The following is an 18,392-nucleotide window of genomic DNA, read 5'->3' as shown; positions in this document are numbered from 1 at the left end:
ATACTGTAGTAAAATATACATTTGTATTTACTTACTATTGTTATATTTATTTGTAATTGTGAAGTATAAGGTTTTCTTTTAACATACCAACCTAAGTTAATTTGATTTCTCACTTTCAGCCACTGCTGGCCACAAACTAGCATATTAAAAAATTTAAATATAAGTATTTGCAGTCAAAGTAAACATAGCTGTAGTCAAACGCCTTTGCTAGGGAATCGTTTATCCAATGTCAAATTTAACGTTTGAAACGGCTGTTTATATGGGTGTTCTTCCTGTATCATACTTTTCACATGAATTGTAGAGATGAGTTGTGTAACACTGAAAAAGAGAGCACATGGATTTATCAAAAACTTTATTAGTTTGATTCAAGACAAATATCTCTAAAAGAGAATTGTGACAGACACATACATACATCCTTTAGAATTAGAGGAATAGTTATAGTATTGAACAATACTGATCACAGTTGCCTGTTTAGAGTTATTGCACAGGAACACTCAAAAACGATTTATTTGAGTTTCTTCACAGTTGCAGTGCAAAGGACATACCCAAAGTGGACGTTTTGTTTGTATGCTTTAAAGCACCCTACAGTACACATTGAATATGGCTCATTTTAGCTGAGGAGGGAACCCAAGCCAGTTTAAGAAGTCTGGAGAAACCTGGGTGAACAGGTAACGCTTCTCATTGTGGACAGGCTTTTATTGTCCTTGACTCCACTTTTTCAAGATTTCTCCTGCCGCGTCCAGGGTGGAGTCCTCCTGTTGTAGGAGAGTGAGAGAGTGAGTAAGACAGCAAAACGCTTGGATCAAATACATTTTACTTCATCACCATAAGTTGAATTTTACCTTAACAAAACAGAATCGGATGTATTTGTCAAACTCCTTGCTGTGCTCGGGACTGTAGAACGCAGAGACAGGGATTGTCGCTAAACCCTGCAGGCAAAAAAAGCAAACATAGGCCATGTAGAAAAAAGTAAGAAAAACATCCTATCACTAAAATTAATTGTTGCACAAAAACACTAACAGAAAAAAACAAGAATTGCTTTAGAAAATAATTATTTGTCTTGAATTAAATTCAACAAAGTATTAACTAAATGCTTCATATTTACCTTCTCTTTGACTAGCCATTTCACAAATCTGAAATCATAGGATTCATCCTTGGAGCTCTCATCACCAAAGTCCACCTCTGTCAGAAAAGGAAAAAAAAACAGAGGTAAACATTACAAATACAGCACTAATCAAATAATAAACAGAAGAAAAAAAAATATATTTGTGAATGTTATTGTTTGTCCTTTACGCACTGATAGAGGAGATGTCTGCGATCATGAAGTAGCCTCCCTCTGGCATGATGGGCTGCAGACCCACGCTCTCCAGACACGAGGCCAGTTTCATCCTCCTGTGGTGCAGCATGGCAGGCAGCTGCTGGAAGTAGCTCTCTGGAGCCCCAAACAGCTCGTACTCCCTCTCAAAGCCCTGAGCTACCGCCTCCTGTTCAAGGCAGGAGTGGAGGAAAAGAGCTCATTTTTCAGAGTGGTGTAAGTGAAGATTGAGTTGATTTGACACAGCAAATTATTTGAAAACTCCTCTTCATTTTCTACTATTTCAATATGGCAGAGATGTTGTTGGTCAAATGCTCGCAGATCAAAATCACTTAGATTAAAAAGTAGATAAAAAAATGCCAAAAAATAATCCTAAAAACATAAGAAAATATGAATTTGAGTGTTTTTCAGTGACACTGGCTGCACCATCATTAAACAATGGAAATGTTGTAGCGTGTGTAAAACACGCAGACCACAAAGATTCTTAGAGAAGCTGATGAAACCGTATGTATGATACAAATGTATTTAACAGGCTCAATGAGTTATGTCATTACCTGAGCAGCTGTAGCACAGTGGAACACAGAGTTCTGATGGATGGTTTTCATGTGTTTCAGGATTTTCCCAGCGCTGATGGCCCAGCCAACCTGAAAAAGAAAAGGCAGGTCATCCTAACAAAGTCTATAAAGTATAATGAATTACTTGAATACTGAGACGAGCTTTGCATTACCTTCCAGCCAGTAGCACTGAAGCTCTTTCCACCACTGCCAATAGTGATGGTTCGTTCCCACATCCCAGGAAGGCTGGCTGTCCATACATTAACATAATGAATATAATAACACCATGTTATACTCTAGTGTGAATTCTCTTAAACTCTGGCTGTATATCTCACCTATCTTTACGTGCTTAGTTCCATCATAAGTCAGCCACTCGTAAACCTCATCACTGATGCACAGCGCATTGTGTTTGATGCACAGGTCAGCGATCACTTGGAGCTCCTCTGTCTTGTAAACCTGTGATGGGCAAAGATGTGTGACATGTGTTTTGCTACACTAACACATTTAAAGCAACCATCTGGCTTTAACAGAGGCCCTAAACTGGTTAATGTCTTACCTTGCCTAAAGGGTTGTTGGGAGTGTTGATAACGATGGCTTTTGTGCGTGGAGTGAATTTACTGGCCAGCTCCTCAGGGCAAAGACCCCAGTCTCCACTTGACAGGACGGCGCTTCCTTCAACTTTCTTAAATTGACCAAAAAAAAGTAAAAAATGTATATATGTTAGTGCAAGTACATGTCGGCAAAGACATAGATGAAATTGATTAACATTTTGACTAAACCACTCACCGGCCTAAGAGGTACATACACTGCCTTTCCTCCAACCATCTTCACCATTGGCTGGTAGCAGTCGAAGAACGGCTCAACAATTATGACCTGAACGAAAAACTTATGTCAGCACCTTTTTTTCTTTTCAAAAGGTTTAAACATCAACATTGAGTAACTGAAACTACATCATGCAGCACTTTAAAAACACATTACTGAACTGTAGCTAAACAAATACTAATCTGGCTTACGGCATTTTTTTTGTTATTTCTTAAAGTTTTATCTTAGAGTAAACCACGTTTTTGACATGACCTGACCTCATCTCCTTCATTAACCACAGCCTGAAAGGCACAGAAGAGCGCCTGATAGGCTCCAACGGTGACCAGGATGTCTTCCATAGGATCAATCTCATGTCCCACAATCCTGCTGAACAATTTTGCCAGACTCTTGACAAGACGGGGGTGACCCTGAGGGAAACAAACACATTCAAATATCTATTTGATCTTTAAATATCTGATAATAATGACTGAAATCCTTCTTACTTTCGTCCCAAATGTGTATTATTCCCACTTACAAAAGCTCTGGTATACTGGTGCATTAGGGGTCCTCCGCTCACTGCTTTAACGAAAGCCTCCTGGACAAACTTGGGAGGGGAGAAGTCAGGGAATCCCTGTCCCAGGTTCACTGCTTTGTAGTCTGCTGCCAGCTGTGCGAATTCAACCCTGTTGGTGTAACACAGGTAAGACACAGCAGGTTCTCTCACCAAATGATTTGAATTAAAAGAGTTATATGACCAAAAATCATGTCCTGTGATAGTTGTGTTAAGTTTTGAGATATCCAGCTCAAATTTCTGCAATGGCCCCAGCAGGTGCGTTGCTAAGACACCTTTGATAATGGGGCAGGTGCCCCACTGTTGATCTGCTGTGCCCCAGTAAAAATAACCTACACCCTTAATTCCCCACAATATCTGCACATTTCATACAGTGGCTTGAAAAAGTATTCATACCCCTTGAACTTTTCCACATTTTGTCACGTCACAACCACACACGTACATTTATTTTATTGGGATTTCATGTGATAGACCAACACAAAGTGGCGCATAATTGTGAAGTGGAATGAAAATTAAATATGATTTACAATTTTTTTTATAAATAAAAACCTGAAAAGTGTGGCGTGGAAAAGTATTCAGCCCCCTGAGTAAATACTTTGTGTAACCACCTATCGCTGCAATTACAGCTCCAAGTCTATTTGGGTATGTCTCTACCACCTTTGTACATCTACAGACTGACATTTTTGCCCGTTCATCTTTGCAAAATAGCTTGAGCTTTAGATTCAGCGTCAGGTTGGATGTAGAGTGTCTGTGAACAGCAATTTTCAAGTCTTTCCAGATATTCTCAATTGGATTTAGGTCTGGACTTTGACTGGGCCATTCTAACACATGACTATGCTTTGATCTAAACCATTCCATTGTAGATATGGCTGTATGTTTAGGGTAGTTGTCCTCATTGAAGGTGAACCTCCACCCCAGTCCCATTAACTCTGACCAGCTTCCCTGTCCCTGCTGAAGAACAGGACCCCCACCGCATGATGCTGCCACCACCATGTTTCACGGTAGGGATGGTGTTTTAGGGATGTGCAGTGTGAGTTTTCCACCACACATTGCATTTTGCATTGCCAAAAACTTCAATTTTGGTCTTATCTGACCTGAGCACATTCCTCCAACCCTTGCCACAAACCATTCGGTGGAAGCAGCATATGCAGATAAGACCAAACTTGAAGTTTCTGGCCTAAATGCAAAATGCAATGTGTGGCGGAAAACTCACACTGCACATCACCCTATACACACCATCCCCACCATGAAACATGGTGGTGGCAGCATCACGCTGTGGGGGTCCTGTTTTTCAGCAGGGAAGGGGAAGCTGGTTAGAGTTGATGGGAAGATGGATGGAGCCAAATACAGGGCAGAAAACATGTCAGAGTCTGCAACTGACTTGAGACTGGGGTGAAAGTTCACCTTACAACAGGACAACTACCCTAAACATACTGCCATATCTACAATGGAATGATTTAGATCAAAGCATAGACATGTGTTGGAAAGGCCCAGTCAAAGTCCAGACCTAAATACAATTGAGAATATCTGGAAAGACTTGACAATTGCTGTTCACTTTCTATCCAATCTGATGCTGAATCTGAAGCTCGAGCTATTTTGCAAAGAAGAATGGGCAACAATGTTAGTCTGTAGATGTACAAAGCTGGTAGAGACATTCCCAAATAGACTTGGAGCTGATATTGCAGCGAGAGGTGGTTCTACAACGTATTGACTCAGGGGGGCTGAATACTTTTAAATGTTTTTATTTATAAAAAAAATTGAAAACCATGTTTCATTTTCATTCCACTTCACAATTATGCACCACTTTGTGTTGTTCTATCACATGAAATCCCAATAAAATAAATGTACGTGTGTGGTTGCTACGTGACAAAATGTGGAAAAGTTCAAGGGGTATGAATACTTTTTCAAGCCACTGTACACACAGCAGGCATTCTGAATATTTTGGGCCCCTGTGCCCCAGTCAGTAGAATTTTTTTTTATCATGCTCATATATTAAAAGCATCATAGGAAAATCAATGGTATTTAATTTGAGAGATTTGATTATTGATGATTCTGATTTAAATCTACGACATGATACAATGATATGATATACAGTATATACACTTTATATTGTTTTTTTCTCACAGTCTGTAGTGGCATTGATTCTGCATTGAACTTTACATTTGATACTGTGATCATTTACAATTTTATCTTAAAAGTACTCAGTCCCAGGATGTGTGCCATCCCCCATGTTCCACCAATCAGATGGTTATATAAAGGTTATAAACCGAGAACTCGTCGAGTCGTCGGCTGGCTTTTGCCAATCCAAGAAGAAACCTGTATGAAAAGCAAGAGCACTGCACGTGTGTCCCTCTACAAAACCAAAGCTCTTCTTGATTAAGTGGTTATTCCTTTGGGGAAGTGTGTTTTCTGACTTATTGCATTCATACAGCATTTGATAGCTGTATTGTAAAGATAATCACTTACCAAACGTTGTTATCGACACCCTCCGTTCTCCTTGCGTGAAGTTGTCTTGACATGATTATCTGAAATAAAAATATAAAAATGATAGGCACGCCAATATAAAAAGCGTCTCTTCTGTTGAGTGACAGCTGTACCCACCTTATTATGGTTTCTTGTTAAACTCTGACGAATTACAGTCAAATGGTTGGCGAGATTCCTGATAATTCCCATTAATGCATGGTCATATCTTCGGGAAGGAGCGCCTGGGCTTTATAATATGTTGTTTGTACCGTTCTACAAACCCTGTCGCGTTTATTTCTTTGAAATCAAATATAAGTGAAACGGTGAAGTCAGGTGTCCCATACCTCCCCTTCGACCTCCTTGTGTTTTCATTTGCTTCCTGACTGGGCGGAGCGAGAAGCGGTGGGGTTACCAGGATGTAACTCCAGCCCTACTACTAGCTGCACCATGCGTTCCTAATCACATACTTTTTCTTTTTACTTCACTATACTAATATAAAGTTCAGCAGAGTTTTAGGGCCACACAGGATAGAATAAAAACATCAGATAAGGAAGTTTTTTTTTTCATTATAGAGAAATGTCACGAATAAAGACGATGCAATTGGAGTTAGTGAGGCATTTATGTATTTTCAGCATACTACAATTGACGTGCATGTATTGGGACATCCTAAATCTTTTTCTGGCATACTAAATAGTATGGAAGTATGGGGATTGGAACACAGGGGTAGTTTGGTCTGGCTGTGCGCACTAGACTACTAGCTCAAAAAGTTGTTTTTCTGAATAACATAATTATTATCTCAGAATTACGAAATAGGCCTACATTTTCATGAAAACATGACCAAAACTTCAACGTACTTCAAAATACTATGAGAAGCCCAGTCTCTCCTCCATTGGATACGATCCACACTTGCAGAGACAGACTCAGAAATTAATGTTATCCTTTTGGTGCTTGATTTAGGCCAAATGCATTTGTATGGTGTAAAAAGTTGATTGAAGTTTTATACTCAGCATGTGGGGTTGGAGACATTTTTTTTGTAAATGTTTATTAACTAAGGATATTGAGAAACCCTGATGAAGGCCACATAAAAAAGTTGATGAATATAACAAGGTCTACTACAGTTATGCAACAAGCTGGTGTCACTTAGAGAGTGGAACCTCATCTCATCATACTAATAGCAAATAGGCATATTGTCCCAAAAGACTCATACCAACAGGTTTGATATTTAACAAGAACACAAGTAAATAAATTATTTAACAGAGATTGGCATTTCATGTTCATCATTATGACGAAGTCGGGCTTCATTTTATTGAACACAATACACATCATCATATTACTCCTTCATAGGAGCAAAGGTACAATACTTTCAGTATCGGCGGCAGTATCATTACGTGAATAAATCCTACTGCCATAAAAAGGACTCTGATTTACTAATTTAGACGTTGCCTTTTTTATAAAACACATAGGCACAGTTTTGCAGACATGGATTAAGCCTAGTCCTGGACTAAACAACGGACCATTTCCATTCAATATTCCATTTAGAGAAGGACTAATCTAAATCCATGTCTAAGAAACCGGCCCATAAACACACACTCCTTCCTCTAGTCTGTGGCTTATTTCAAGTCCTCGGGCAGAATTCTGCCTCTCTTGCGCGCTTGGGTCTTCTTCTTCTCCGTTTTGGCTACTTTGCGTCTCTGGAGGTTCTTGCGTCTCTTGTCTTGACGATGCTCCATCTTCTTGACGATGTTCTCGCTGCGTTCGCCCCAGTTCTTCTTGCGCGTGTCCCGGTTCTTCTCCTTCTTCCTCAGCGAGGTTCTCAACATGTCCTCGTCGTCTTTGATCTTCAGTCCCTCTGCCTTGTACAGGATGTTGGTCCACTTCATCTTCTCCTCGTACTCGCGGGCTTTCCCCTCGTCCGTCTCCCTCAGCTGCTCCAGCTTTCCCTTTCGAGCCTCCACGCGGCCCAGCAGCTGCTTGTAGTTCCTGCCCACCAGCGGCGTTAACTGGCCCTTCACGCTCTTCTTCTTGTCCTTCTTCTTCTGGATTTTGTCCACGTATCTCTCCTCCACCGTCTCCACCTTGTTGAAGAGGATGGCGGCTTCGTTTCGTTTGTTTGCGGCGGGTGTCGGGGCGGGTTCTACTTCCTGTTTGATCTCCGGCTGCTCCTCTGCATTCTTTTCAGCCAGTTTCTTCAAACGGAACTCTTTCCTCTTCCTCTTCTTGCGCTCGCGTTCCAGCTTTCGCTTGGCTCGCTTTGCCTGGACCTCTTCTGATAAGGCATCCTTTGGGTTTCCCTGATCAAAGATAGATGGAACATGTTAGTCAGACAGACACTAAAAAGTTGCAATATGCAGTTTCAAGGGAGGGAGGTTTGTTTACATTTGACAAGCCTGCAGTTTGTTTACAAAACATATTTACTCTACGTGCAATTTCGTGGTATTGAATAATTCTAACATCATAAATCAAAACTTCTCGGACACAAGCAAAGTTACATATTGCACCTTTAACTAAGTGTTTTGCCCCGATTTGCTCAGTGTGCACTGGTTTCTAATCATGATCAGAGCTAAGGGACTCTGCTTGAACAACATGTAGAAATAAACAATTTCAACAAAGCCTTTTTTTTTTGCAGGTTTCAAAAGAAATGTCAGTGTTTACTTTCTCAGTACAATCAGATAAAGTTAAATACATTGTCACTAAAACAGACAGAGTATAGATCTGATATATATAAACCTCCATGCGTTTCCTACCTGCCCTCTGGATTCTTCGATCTTTTCATGTAGTCTTTTGCGAAGGACATCTACCGTGGAGAAGCTGGACTTTACAATTCCTCCTTTAGGAAAAAATCAATACAATTAAAAAAAGTGTCTGTATGGAACAAACCATTTTTAAGAATGACAGAGGGACAAGCTGATACGACAGCATTTCTAAACTTGTAATGCTCTAAAGAGTCTAATAGTACCTTTAGGAGTGGCTGTTGTTGATCCATTTGTGCTCGGAGGTTTTGACCCGTTCAGTTTTGCAGCGGTGGCGGAGACTTTCTGTACTGCAGCCGACGGTGGAGGCTTTTGTTTTCTGTTGTCTCTTGTTGATTTGGGAGGAGGAACCCCCTTCTCTTTAAAATTCTTCTTTTTGCACTTTTTCTTCTTCTGTGGAGGGCCGCTGTCAGTTTTACCCTTGAAGTGAGCTGCACACAGACAAACACAAGTATTATGAGTAAATAATGATATATTCAACGATATTATATCAGTTGGACTGCCAAGTTTCAAAGCACAGTCAAATTATTTACTAACTTTTTAAGAGACAAAATATTTTTTCTGTATTGTGGGCAACACTTCCCCTCAGAAAGTGACCATGTTAGTTAGAATGTAGTGAGTTTCAAGCTTATACATTTGTAGTTTAATTTATTTTATACAGTCTAAGGGTAAAATAAGATGATTTTCAAACAGTGTAGCGCCTCCTTTGGTGAACTGCACTAATAGCCAGAGGCCTAATAACATATTGGGTTTTAAAAGCTTTTCTACAACCACTAACACATCGACTATGTTAACTACTAAACAGTAACGTTTGTAGCTACCGCACAGAAAACAGTACATGTCAAGAAAAATGTGTAAATGCATACAATTAGTTAGACAACATTACCAAAAGGCCGCTTCTTTGGCTCCTGCTCATGTTGAGAAATCACTTTGCTCGCGAGTTTCTGAATGTACGAGTCCTTTGAGGCGAGGTCCATATTGACAAAATTAGCTTTTAATCCAACTCAAACACACGAATACAGACAGAATTGTACACCCAGCAAAAACACCATCAACACAATTCTGTACACACGTGGGTAAAACATGGGGCGGAGCGTGACAGACCCGGAAGGAGTAACACCATAACCAGTCCCCCTTTCTGAACGGTTATGTATCTGTCATTAAGTCGATCGGCTCACCTCTTTCTTTATTGAGGATATACCAATTCACCATGGCTTCTCTGAAATCAGCCCTGGCTTATTCCAACAGGCTTCTCACGACACTCAAACAGGTGAGTTGCTTGTCATTATTTCCACGTGTGGTTGTTTGACACTAAACAAATCTACTGAGTCTGGTGAATGTCATGGTCCAGTGGTTTGCAGGTTTTAAACTGTGTTTTCTTTATTATTTCATTGCAGACGCATGTTGTTTACATCAAGAGGACTCTGCTTCTCTACAGACTGCCACTCTTCAAACGGGCAGACGGTAAAAAACTAAAACTAAAAACTAAATGATTCTCATTGTAATCGACATAATGGCCTCATGAAATAGTCCATGGCAATTGAGTGGTGCAGAGAAAACGAAGAAAAAAATTAAATTAGATCCCATTGTATTATCTGTATGAGTTACATGGCCTACAGATTAAACTTTTAATCTCATTATGGTGAAAGAAAATTCAATTTCCCCTTTAATATTTTTCATTTAAGTATTATCATTAAGTATTTGGTAAACAATATAAGTAAATCTACAAGGTAAAATTGTGTAATTATGGGAAAAAATGCAAATAACTTTAATAAAATATGTATGTAATATTAATGTATATGTGTTTCAGACTGAGCTGTGCAAAATGAAAAGTTCAGTATATCAGTATATTATTTTATCCTTTTGTACGTAGAAACTTAATTTTGATTCCTCTGTATGTGTGGCACAAATTGACAAAGTTGACTTTGACTTGACTTGTATAAGGTTTAAATTTAATTTCACATCTCTTATCATATCTCTGATCAGAAATGTCTGAAATAAGTCGGTAAGGCGTCCCCCTCCCGGGCCGGGCCCAGCAGCAGACCCGGGTTCGATTCCCACCCGCGGTCGTTCTCTGCATGTCACTCCCCTCTCTGCCCCATTTCACCTCTGTCTCTCTGCACTGTCAAATAAAGCATAAAAATGCCCAAAAAAATATCTTAAAAAAAAAAAAAAAGAAATGTCTGAAATATTATCTGTATTGTGGACCTGCAGGCCGGTTGATTCCTCTGGGTCGGCCGTCCAGTACCACAGCAGCCGGAGCGGAGAAAGGAGAAGACTTCCTCAAATGGTTGCTGCTGCTCATCCCCGCCACCACCTTTGGCCTGGGAACGTGGCAGGTACAGCCTGGTGACCGTGACTTTGACTTATCACATTAGTTTAATTGTGGTTATTGGATTGGTTCTGACATTTTTGTTTCTGTGGCAGGTGAAACGGCGTCAGTGGAAACTGCAGCTGATTGATGATCTGAGGAGACTCACCACTGCAGAACCCATTCCCCTTCCTATTGAGTGAGTTTACTTTTGTGGTCTTTCACACGTTAACAGCAGGTAACACACATACTCCATTGTGGTAAACAAGATAGTCCAAAGTATTTGCCAATACAAATTGTCAAAATAATGTTTTATGTGAAAAGAAGTATTGTAAGAAATATTCAGATATTTTTCTGACATAAAGTAGCAATACTCTAGTGTAAAAATCCTGAAAAGAATGTAATAGTCTTGTGTTGTCAAACGGAAAACAGCATTTGTTTGTGCCCTTTCCTTTATAAAATGCACTTAAATAAGTTCCCAATCAAAGAAGCTACAACCCTGTTCAAACTATAGCTATTTCTATCCGTGCCACCTATCAATGTGCAGATGTGCTTGTCATTCCCAGTCCTCTTGAGCTGAACAGCCTGGAGTACAGACGGGTGAAGGTGCGTGGACGGTATGACCACTCCCAGGAGCTGTACATTCTGCCTCGCTCGCCGGTCGACCCCGAGAAAGAGGCCAGAGAGGCGGGCAGCTTGTCCTCTAGTGGAGAGACCGGAGCCAATGTCATCACCCCCTTCCACTGCACTGACCTCAAGTAAGACAACACAGAAAAATACTTCCTATTATAATACTGACTTGCATATAAGTATCTTTTACACTGGCTGATTGTTGCCTTTGACCGTCACCTGTAGCATCACAATCCTGGTGAACAGAGGATACGTCCCACGGAAAAAGATCCAACCACAGACCAGGATGAAGGGACAGGTTAGTATTATTTTTGATGAAGACTTCTCTTGATTTTTTTTTTATCGCTCTCATTGTTTTGTTGGATGGTGATGGAGAACAAAAATCAATGAGAAGAATCGGAGATATTGTCCATTGTATTCCACCTATTCTTCATCCTTTGTCAAAACCCGGTGCCTACATTACCCACAATGCAACTTGACCACAGAAAGTTGAAGTGTTTTGCCAGTAGCAGCTAATTACAGAGGCCAGGCAATATCACTTCTTACAGAATCCACATCTCATGTGACATCACTCTGATGTGTGAAGTCTTTGGAGTATCCCTTTTCAGAGATCATTCCAGTGAACAAGCTTTTTGTATTGCAGTCTAATTATTTAAGTGGTGCTGGGATTTCTTATTTGTAAAATGTCTCACTCAACTACAACCAACCTCACACAAGCAGCAAACTGGTCCATAATTCCCCCTTCATCAAAACATCCATTTTAAGTCCTCTGTCTGCAGCCACCAGACATATTTAACTAAATGTTACAATGCTTATTTGCAGGTGGAAGACGAGGTTGAGGTGGTCGGGGTTGTCAGGTTGACGGAGCTTCGTAAACCCTTTGTCCCGAACAATGACTTGGAGAGAAACCGCTGGCATTTCCGCGACCTGGAGGCCATGTCCAGCTTGACTGAAGCTCAGCCCATCTTCATTGACGCAGACTTTGGTAAGGTGCCATGAACTACAAGGTCCATGATGCTCTCTGATTCAACTGCATCATAGTAAATATCTGATTTAATATATAATGTGCACGTATACTTTGTGTTGATTAGTAAAAGTATTTTGTCTTGTGTCACACAGATAGCACCATTCCTGGTGGACCAATAGGTGGACAGACCAGAGTCACGCTGAGGAATGAACACATGCAGTACATAGCAACATGGTAGGTGGCAGCTTTGTTTGTGAAGTTATACTGAAAATAATACATACTGTTCTGTAATTTAAGTAACTGGTAATCTATGACTGACATTTTGACAATACTCTTTATCCTTTTAGGTATGGCTTGTGTGCGGCTACTTCCTACATGTGGTTTGCAAAGTTCATTAAGAAGATTCCATTGTGATGTGACGTTGTACTTATCATGAATACTTGGTCAGAAATGCTGTAATGCAAACCTGTGATACACATATACTGTATTAACTCCAGCCTGTTGCTGACATTCACTGACACATATGTAAATAGTTGTGGATTTGTTTCTTGGGACATGTACAAGAATAAATATATATAAATTAATTGTTATTCCGTCTTGTTTTCCAAACGAGCATCATAATTGTGCAATTTAAATTTATGTGGACAGGTTCGTCTTCAACTAGTCAGTCAAGCTGCAGTGAAGTATTGCACTTGTATGTGTTCACCAACTGAAGTTGAATAAGGACATTTGTTCACAGCAATACCCCAGTTCATGAAACATCCGATTGTCACAATCAACTCAGACTAATGTGTCATCTAGATACCAGGGACAGTTGTCTTGTCCCCTTGTTGAACATTTAAAGTATACTTTGGTATAACATTGGAAACAAGTCAACTATTGCATCATGCCATGATCTGCATTACAAGTAAATGTAATATTTGTTTTAAATGAAACTAAAAATGTTGTCCTACTTCCCATGTCTTTGCATTTGAGACAAGACTAGTCATTCAAGTTTTTATTTTGCATCTACTTTTTAACTATAGGATGTGAACCCAAAGTGAAAAGTTAATTCCCTTTCAAAATGAACCCATTCCTCATGTTGCCGCCTAGTCAAATCATGCATACTACCCTCTCAGATAAACCAATCCCTAGATGAACACATGTCACTTCACTTTGATCAACTATCACATGAACTGCAATACAATTATTGTTTTTCATCCCTTCTTGCAATTAGTTAGTCAGAGCTGCAGTTGAAGTCAAACAATATTTTCTTGATATTACCATGTTGGAAAGGAATTTACAGTTGCAACTTAGTTTCAAAATACACATTTAATAATAAAAACAAAACACTTTCCAATTAGGACATAGATTTTTTATTCCAAACAAGTTAACCAAGCTTAGTAGCAAGCTCCTTGGCCTTTGCCTTCTCCAGCTTGGAGATGCGGGCTGTTGACTTGGGGCCCATGATACCACCTCCCCAGTGACGACGGATCTGGAAAACAAGTTAGAAAATTAATATCATGATTTTTTTGTATACCAATATGCAATGCAACTCGTGTAGATATCTTTAGTTGATTTAAATTAATCCTCACCTCTTCATATCTGTCGTTGTAGTTGGTCTTGATAGCTTCCACAAGCTTGGCAAGTGCACCTTTATCCTCACTAGAAGAGAACAAAGCTAGTTATAGTGTGAACAGATTACATGATCACGTACATTTCATACCAGTTGTATATAATAATTAATGCAATCATATGCCTTAGAGGCATCTATTCAACAGGAAATTGTGGAATTAAAGCTATTATCTTAATTTCCTTTAAGTAATTTGGGCCAATGCTCAGGGTTAAAAAGCTTTAAAACCATCACGGTGTGATTCAGGTGAAGAAATTCTGTCATCATTGCATTAAGGCCATTGTAAGATAAGACTATTAACTTTGAAGAGGAAATAATTTTAAGATGAGAACTACTGTATCACAATTGGGCCCACAGCCTAATACTTACGGGTTTGTCTGTGTGATGGCGACTGAAGTGCATGTCTTTCTGTGCACCAGTCTGCCCAGTCTAGCCTTGCCCTTAACGATGCAGTATGGGACGCCCATTTTGCGGCACAGAGCTGGCAGGAAGACGACAAGCTAGGGGAACCAAAGGAGAAATTGTTTAAGTTGAGGTGATCCATGAAAAAACAAGCTCGCTGAAAACCAAAAACTGTGTCCACATAAAGTGTTAAAATACATGTTCAGGGTTTGTGGTCTCTGCTCAGGGTTAAAAAGCTTAAAAACCATCACGGTATGATTCAGGTGAAGAAATTCAAACATCATTGCTAGCGACCACTTCAGACTAAACTGTACACATTATGGGATTTTCCACTGCTACCAAGTCAGTGTGTGACAAACTTACCTCAATAGGATCAACATCGTGGGCGATGATGACCAGCTGGGCTTTCTTGCTCTCCACCAGAGAGGTGACAGTGTTCACACCTGTAGAGAAGGGAATTCAATTAACTTCTCATAGACAAACACCCTGCTCTAAAATTATTTTAAGTTATTTTGGCCAATGCTCAGGGTTAAAAAGCTCAATAACCATCACGGTGTGATTCAGGTGAAGAAATTCAAACATCATTGCATCATGGCCAAGTTCGTTAAGACTACAACAAGACTGTACATCGTCAACAAACAAACTTCAACACATGTCTGTAAACATTAAGGATGTTCAACACAGCCTGATTAAGACTGCTTCCACAGGCTGAATGTACAGACTCCTTCGACTTTCTACTAAATTGTTACCAGCTAAGCGCTACAGCATTTAGTTAACTATTGCTCACCTGCACGGAGGACAGGGGGCCTCTTGGTTGGGGTATCTCCCTTTCCAGCTGCCTTCTGCTCAGCGCGGGCCAGCAGCCTCTGCTTCTTCTCCTGCTTGGTCTCTGGCCTGTACTTGTGGGCCAGTTTGAACAGCTGTGTGGCTGAGGAGGAAAAGTACGTTATAAAATACCTGCAAGCACTAGCCAATTTGTTCTGGAGCATTACAAATAATCAGTATTTCAGGTAAATGCATCAGCGATCTTGGTGGGTGTCATCATAGGTTCTCAGTTAGCAAATATTCTTTCACATCATCTGCAAAGCCACAATATAAGGATTGTGGATCTTGGAAATACTGCTGCTATCTTATGCAGGGCCATGCCGAAAGAAACAGCAATGGCTAAAGTGAAACTTACCAGTCTGGCGGTCCAGAGCCTGAGTGAACTGGTTGATTGAAGGAGGGACCTTCAGACGCTTGTAGAGGATGGAGCGCTGCCTCTGCAGGCGGATATAACGAGGCCATTTCACAAAGCGTGTCAAATCACGCTTGGGCTGAATATCCTGGCCTATGGGAACAGACGAAACAAAAGTTTAGCATTTGATATCAAACAGAGAAAGAGCCTTTAGTATTTTTAACCTCAAGTGCATCAGCGATCTTGGTGATTATAATTGTCATCAGTGTTCTTAAGATAGCAAATATTCTTTACATCATCTGCACCATTACACAACCCCACTTATAAACACATGGCTACATACCGATACTGAAGTTCTTGGGCCTCTTCTCGAACAGGGGGTTGACCACCTTCTTGGCCTCATGTTTTTTGGCCACTGAAGGGGCAGGTGCCACCTTCTTCCCCTTAGCCTTCTTTCCCTTAGGCTGAAGAGAGAAATAAAAAACAAACAAGTGTTAGGATGCATTAATGAAGAAAGCATTTAAGTTTACACTGATGATGGAATACAAAGTTGTCCATTAAATCAACAAAGACCAAATGCATCCATAAAGACATGCCCAACTCAAGACTCTTAAGTTATTGTTAATCTAAACACAAACTTACTAACATGCCTAAGCTTTAGCATCAGTTGCTTATATTGTGCACTAGTTAGCCTCATCCAGAAGTACTTTCAGCATTACATTCTGCTATCAAGTAAGTCGCCATTGTCATGTAGGCAAAGCCTTAAAAGCAAGGCAAGTCAAGTGTATTTATATAGCACAAGTCAGACACAAGGCCATTCAAAGCGCTTTAAGTAAAAGCTCTGAAACATTGCAGTGAATGAAGCCATGTCCGGCAGTCTACAATGCTGTTAGCAAGCGATACAAACAGAGTTTAAGACAATGAATACATCAACACACTCACACTAGATAATTTCTACAAACAAATGTACAAAGCTCGCAGAACACTAAACGTGACTACGGCTGCTAAGTACATTAGCATTTCAATATTAGAAACGGAAGCATTGGCCGGGCCCATTAGCTTCAAACACACACACGTATACTATTAGTTAACGTTACAAGTCCCGTTCTCGTACTCACTTTAGTTCCAACCTGCAACAATTACAAATTACAAAAACTGGAAATTAACACTCAAGTGGAAACGCAGAATAATAAAGTGAACGTTCTTCTGAAATGAAGCGTGTTCCTCCACATTAGCTTTAGCTCCTGACAGGCAGCCATAGTGCTCCACGTACCGGCTACAACAGGGTAACTTTGACCAAGTTTAACCCAAAAACCACAAAACATCAACACGCAATATCGACATGATATTGACGGTCAGGCTTTAGAGTATCCATAGAAATATTTTACAGGGTAAAAATAAGCAAGCATAAAGGGATGCATATAGATTCAACCGAAAGTGTAATTCCTCAGAAGTGGAAGGATGTGTACCCACCATGTCGGTTGAGGCAGAAAGGAAGACCTAGGGATTCTGGGTAGCGTAAATACCGCGAGGCTTGGACAGCGTGACAACGTGGCCTCTCATTCGCTGATCTGGAATCAGAGAATACAGCGACTCGCCCGCTTCAGATCTGTAGTTTAAAGAAGTACCACACCGACTTAGAATCAGTTTCAAAATATGAAGTCTTTATATGCTTCGTACGTCACACCGTACGCTCCCAATGTCTGTGAATTTATCACATATTAAAACAAATTGCATTAACATTTAATAAGCTTACATTACTTAAATGATATACGTAATTAAAATGTAGGCCTACTGTAGAGAATGAGTCGCCAATCAGTGGAAATAGAATATTTTTGTTATATTAGTAGTTGATGTAAAATCACAACGCAGTTTCTATACCCTTACCTGGAGGACCAATTGTTGATCTCTCCCTGCTCCAACGCAGCTGTTTCAAAGTATCGGGTCGTTATCAAGCAGCTTCAGGAGTTTATAATGAGTTGATGATTTGAATCAGCTGTGTTGGGGGGCCATGGTTGGGACAGGCCGGGACATCTACAAACGTGCAGGACACGTAGCCCTCCAGAAGAGGATTGGGAAACACTGATATGAAGGCAGGCATAGGCCTACCATAAATAATATTTGACAAATTATACCCTCATTTCAATATAATTGTTAACATGTATTTTAATAGGAGTATTTTATTTACAAGTAATTAAAAATAGGTCTGTACTTTATTTTAATTGTATGACTTTATTCTCATCAAATTATTTCTTTCTTTTTGTGAATTATGACTCATTAAACCACTTTATACTCGTAATATCACGACTGAATCAATGACTTACGACTTTCCTCTCGAAATCTAATTTATTTTTATTTAGTGTGTACTTAATACTCCGTCGTACTTTAGTGTTCAATAAAGTAATGACAGTTTTTTTTAAACAGCTGTCTTGTTTCGTTTACCTGTCCCATACTCAGAAAGATGTGCACAAAGGTCCTAGAAAGCACACAAGGCGGGTTCGGGGACCCATTTAACCCACGGACACTGCGGCGTCATTTCCGTAAACAGGGATATTTTACCGTTACTACCGTTATACATCAATTTTAATAATGTTTTATATTAAATTACAAATACAACGAACGCGATACAGATAATTAAAAAAATTAGTTTTCAAAAGTAGGATTAATTTGTTGTTCTGACGTCTCCGTGTTGTCTCCTCCCTGCGTCGTGCCGTGCCGTGGATGGGAGGGAGGAGGTGGGTAGTTGTTTGGGGATGGTGGGCTGTGGGTATCGCGTCTCTCTTGGTGTCTTTCCCAAGCTCACGGTGTGTCTCCAGCTCGCATCCAGTATGGATTATTC

At 40.1% G+C, this 18,392-nt stretch overlaps 4 protein-coding genes across 4 annotated transcripts; 1 reads left to right on the top strand and 3 right to left on the bottom strand.

Moving 5' to 3' along the window:
* Positions 1 to 403: 403 nt before the first annotated feature.
* kyat1 (kynurenine aminotransferase 1) lies at positions 404 to 6,054 on the bottom strand. The gene is made up of 13 exons (XM_080046201.1): positions 5,843 to 6,054; positions 5,708 to 5,766; positions 3,206 to 3,353; positions 2,949 to 3,098; positions 2,656 to 2,742; positions 2,426 to 2,551; positions 2,205 to 2,325; positions 2,043 to 2,119; positions 1,870 to 1,959; positions 1,298 to 1,484; positions 1,106 to 1,182; positions 843 to 929; positions 404 to 755 (listed from the first exon to the last, which is right to left on the bottom strand). The coding sequence occupies exons 1-13, from the start codon at positions 5,912 to 5,914 to the stop codon at positions 696 to 698; spliced, it is 1,341 nt and encodes a 446-aa protein (XP_079902327.1). The 5' UTR covers positions 5,915 to 6,054; the 3' UTR covers positions 404 to 695.
* A 725-nt stretch (positions 6,055 to 6,779) lies between these two features.
* surf6 (surfeit 6) lies at positions 6,780 to 9,531 on the bottom strand. The gene is made up of 4 exons (XM_080046238.1): positions 9,341 to 9,531; positions 8,661 to 8,885; positions 8,449 to 8,531; positions 6,780 to 7,995 (listed from the first exon to the last, which is right to left on the bottom strand). The coding sequence occupies exons 1-4, from the start codon at positions 9,429 to 9,431 to the stop codon at positions 7,315 to 7,317; spliced, it is 1,080 nt and encodes a 359-aa protein (XP_079902364.1). The 5' UTR covers positions 9,432 to 9,531; the 3' UTR covers positions 6,780 to 7,314.
* Positions 9,532 to 9,599: 68 nt separating this feature from the next.
* On the top strand, positions 9,600 to 12,909 carry surf1 (SURF1 cytochrome c oxidase assembly factor). The gene is made up of 9 exons (XM_080047301.1): positions 9,600 to 9,724; positions 9,852 to 9,918; positions 10,669 to 10,793; positions 10,882 to 10,964; positions 11,332 to 11,523; positions 11,621 to 11,693; positions 12,218 to 12,380; positions 12,515 to 12,596; positions 12,710 to 12,909. The coding sequence occupies exons 1-9, from the start codon at positions 9,665 to 9,667 to the stop codon at positions 12,774 to 12,776; spliced, it is 912 nt and encodes a 303-aa protein (XP_079903427.1). The 5' UTR covers positions 9,600 to 9,664; the 3' UTR covers positions 12,777 to 12,909.
* Positions 12,910 to 13,701: 792 nt separating this feature from the next.
* Positions 13,702 to 17,050, bottom strand: rpl7a (ribosomal protein L7a). Its single transcript, XM_080046177.1, has 8 exons — positions 17,027 to 17,050; positions 15,897 to 16,017; positions 15,557 to 15,706; positions 15,164 to 15,304; positions 14,740 to 14,819; positions 14,344 to 14,474; positions 13,937 to 14,006; positions 13,702 to 13,836 (listed from the first exon to the last, which is right to left on the bottom strand). Exons 1-8 carry the CDS (start codon positions 17,027 to 17,029, stop codon positions 13,732 to 13,734), a joined length of 801 nt encoding a protein of 266 aa, XP_079902303.1. The 5' UTR covers positions 17,030 to 17,050; the 3' UTR covers positions 13,702 to 13,731.
* Positions 17,051 to 18,392: the final 1,342 nt, after the last annotated feature.

This window comes from Ammodytes marinus (assembly GCF_949987685.1).
Source record: "Ammodytes marinus genome assembly, chromosome: 18".
Taxonomy (NCBI): Eukaryota; Metazoa; Chordata; class Actinopteri; order Uranoscopiformes; family Ammodytidae; genus Ammodytes; species Ammodytes marinus.
This window is presented reverse-complemented; position numbering and strand designations above follow the sequence as displayed.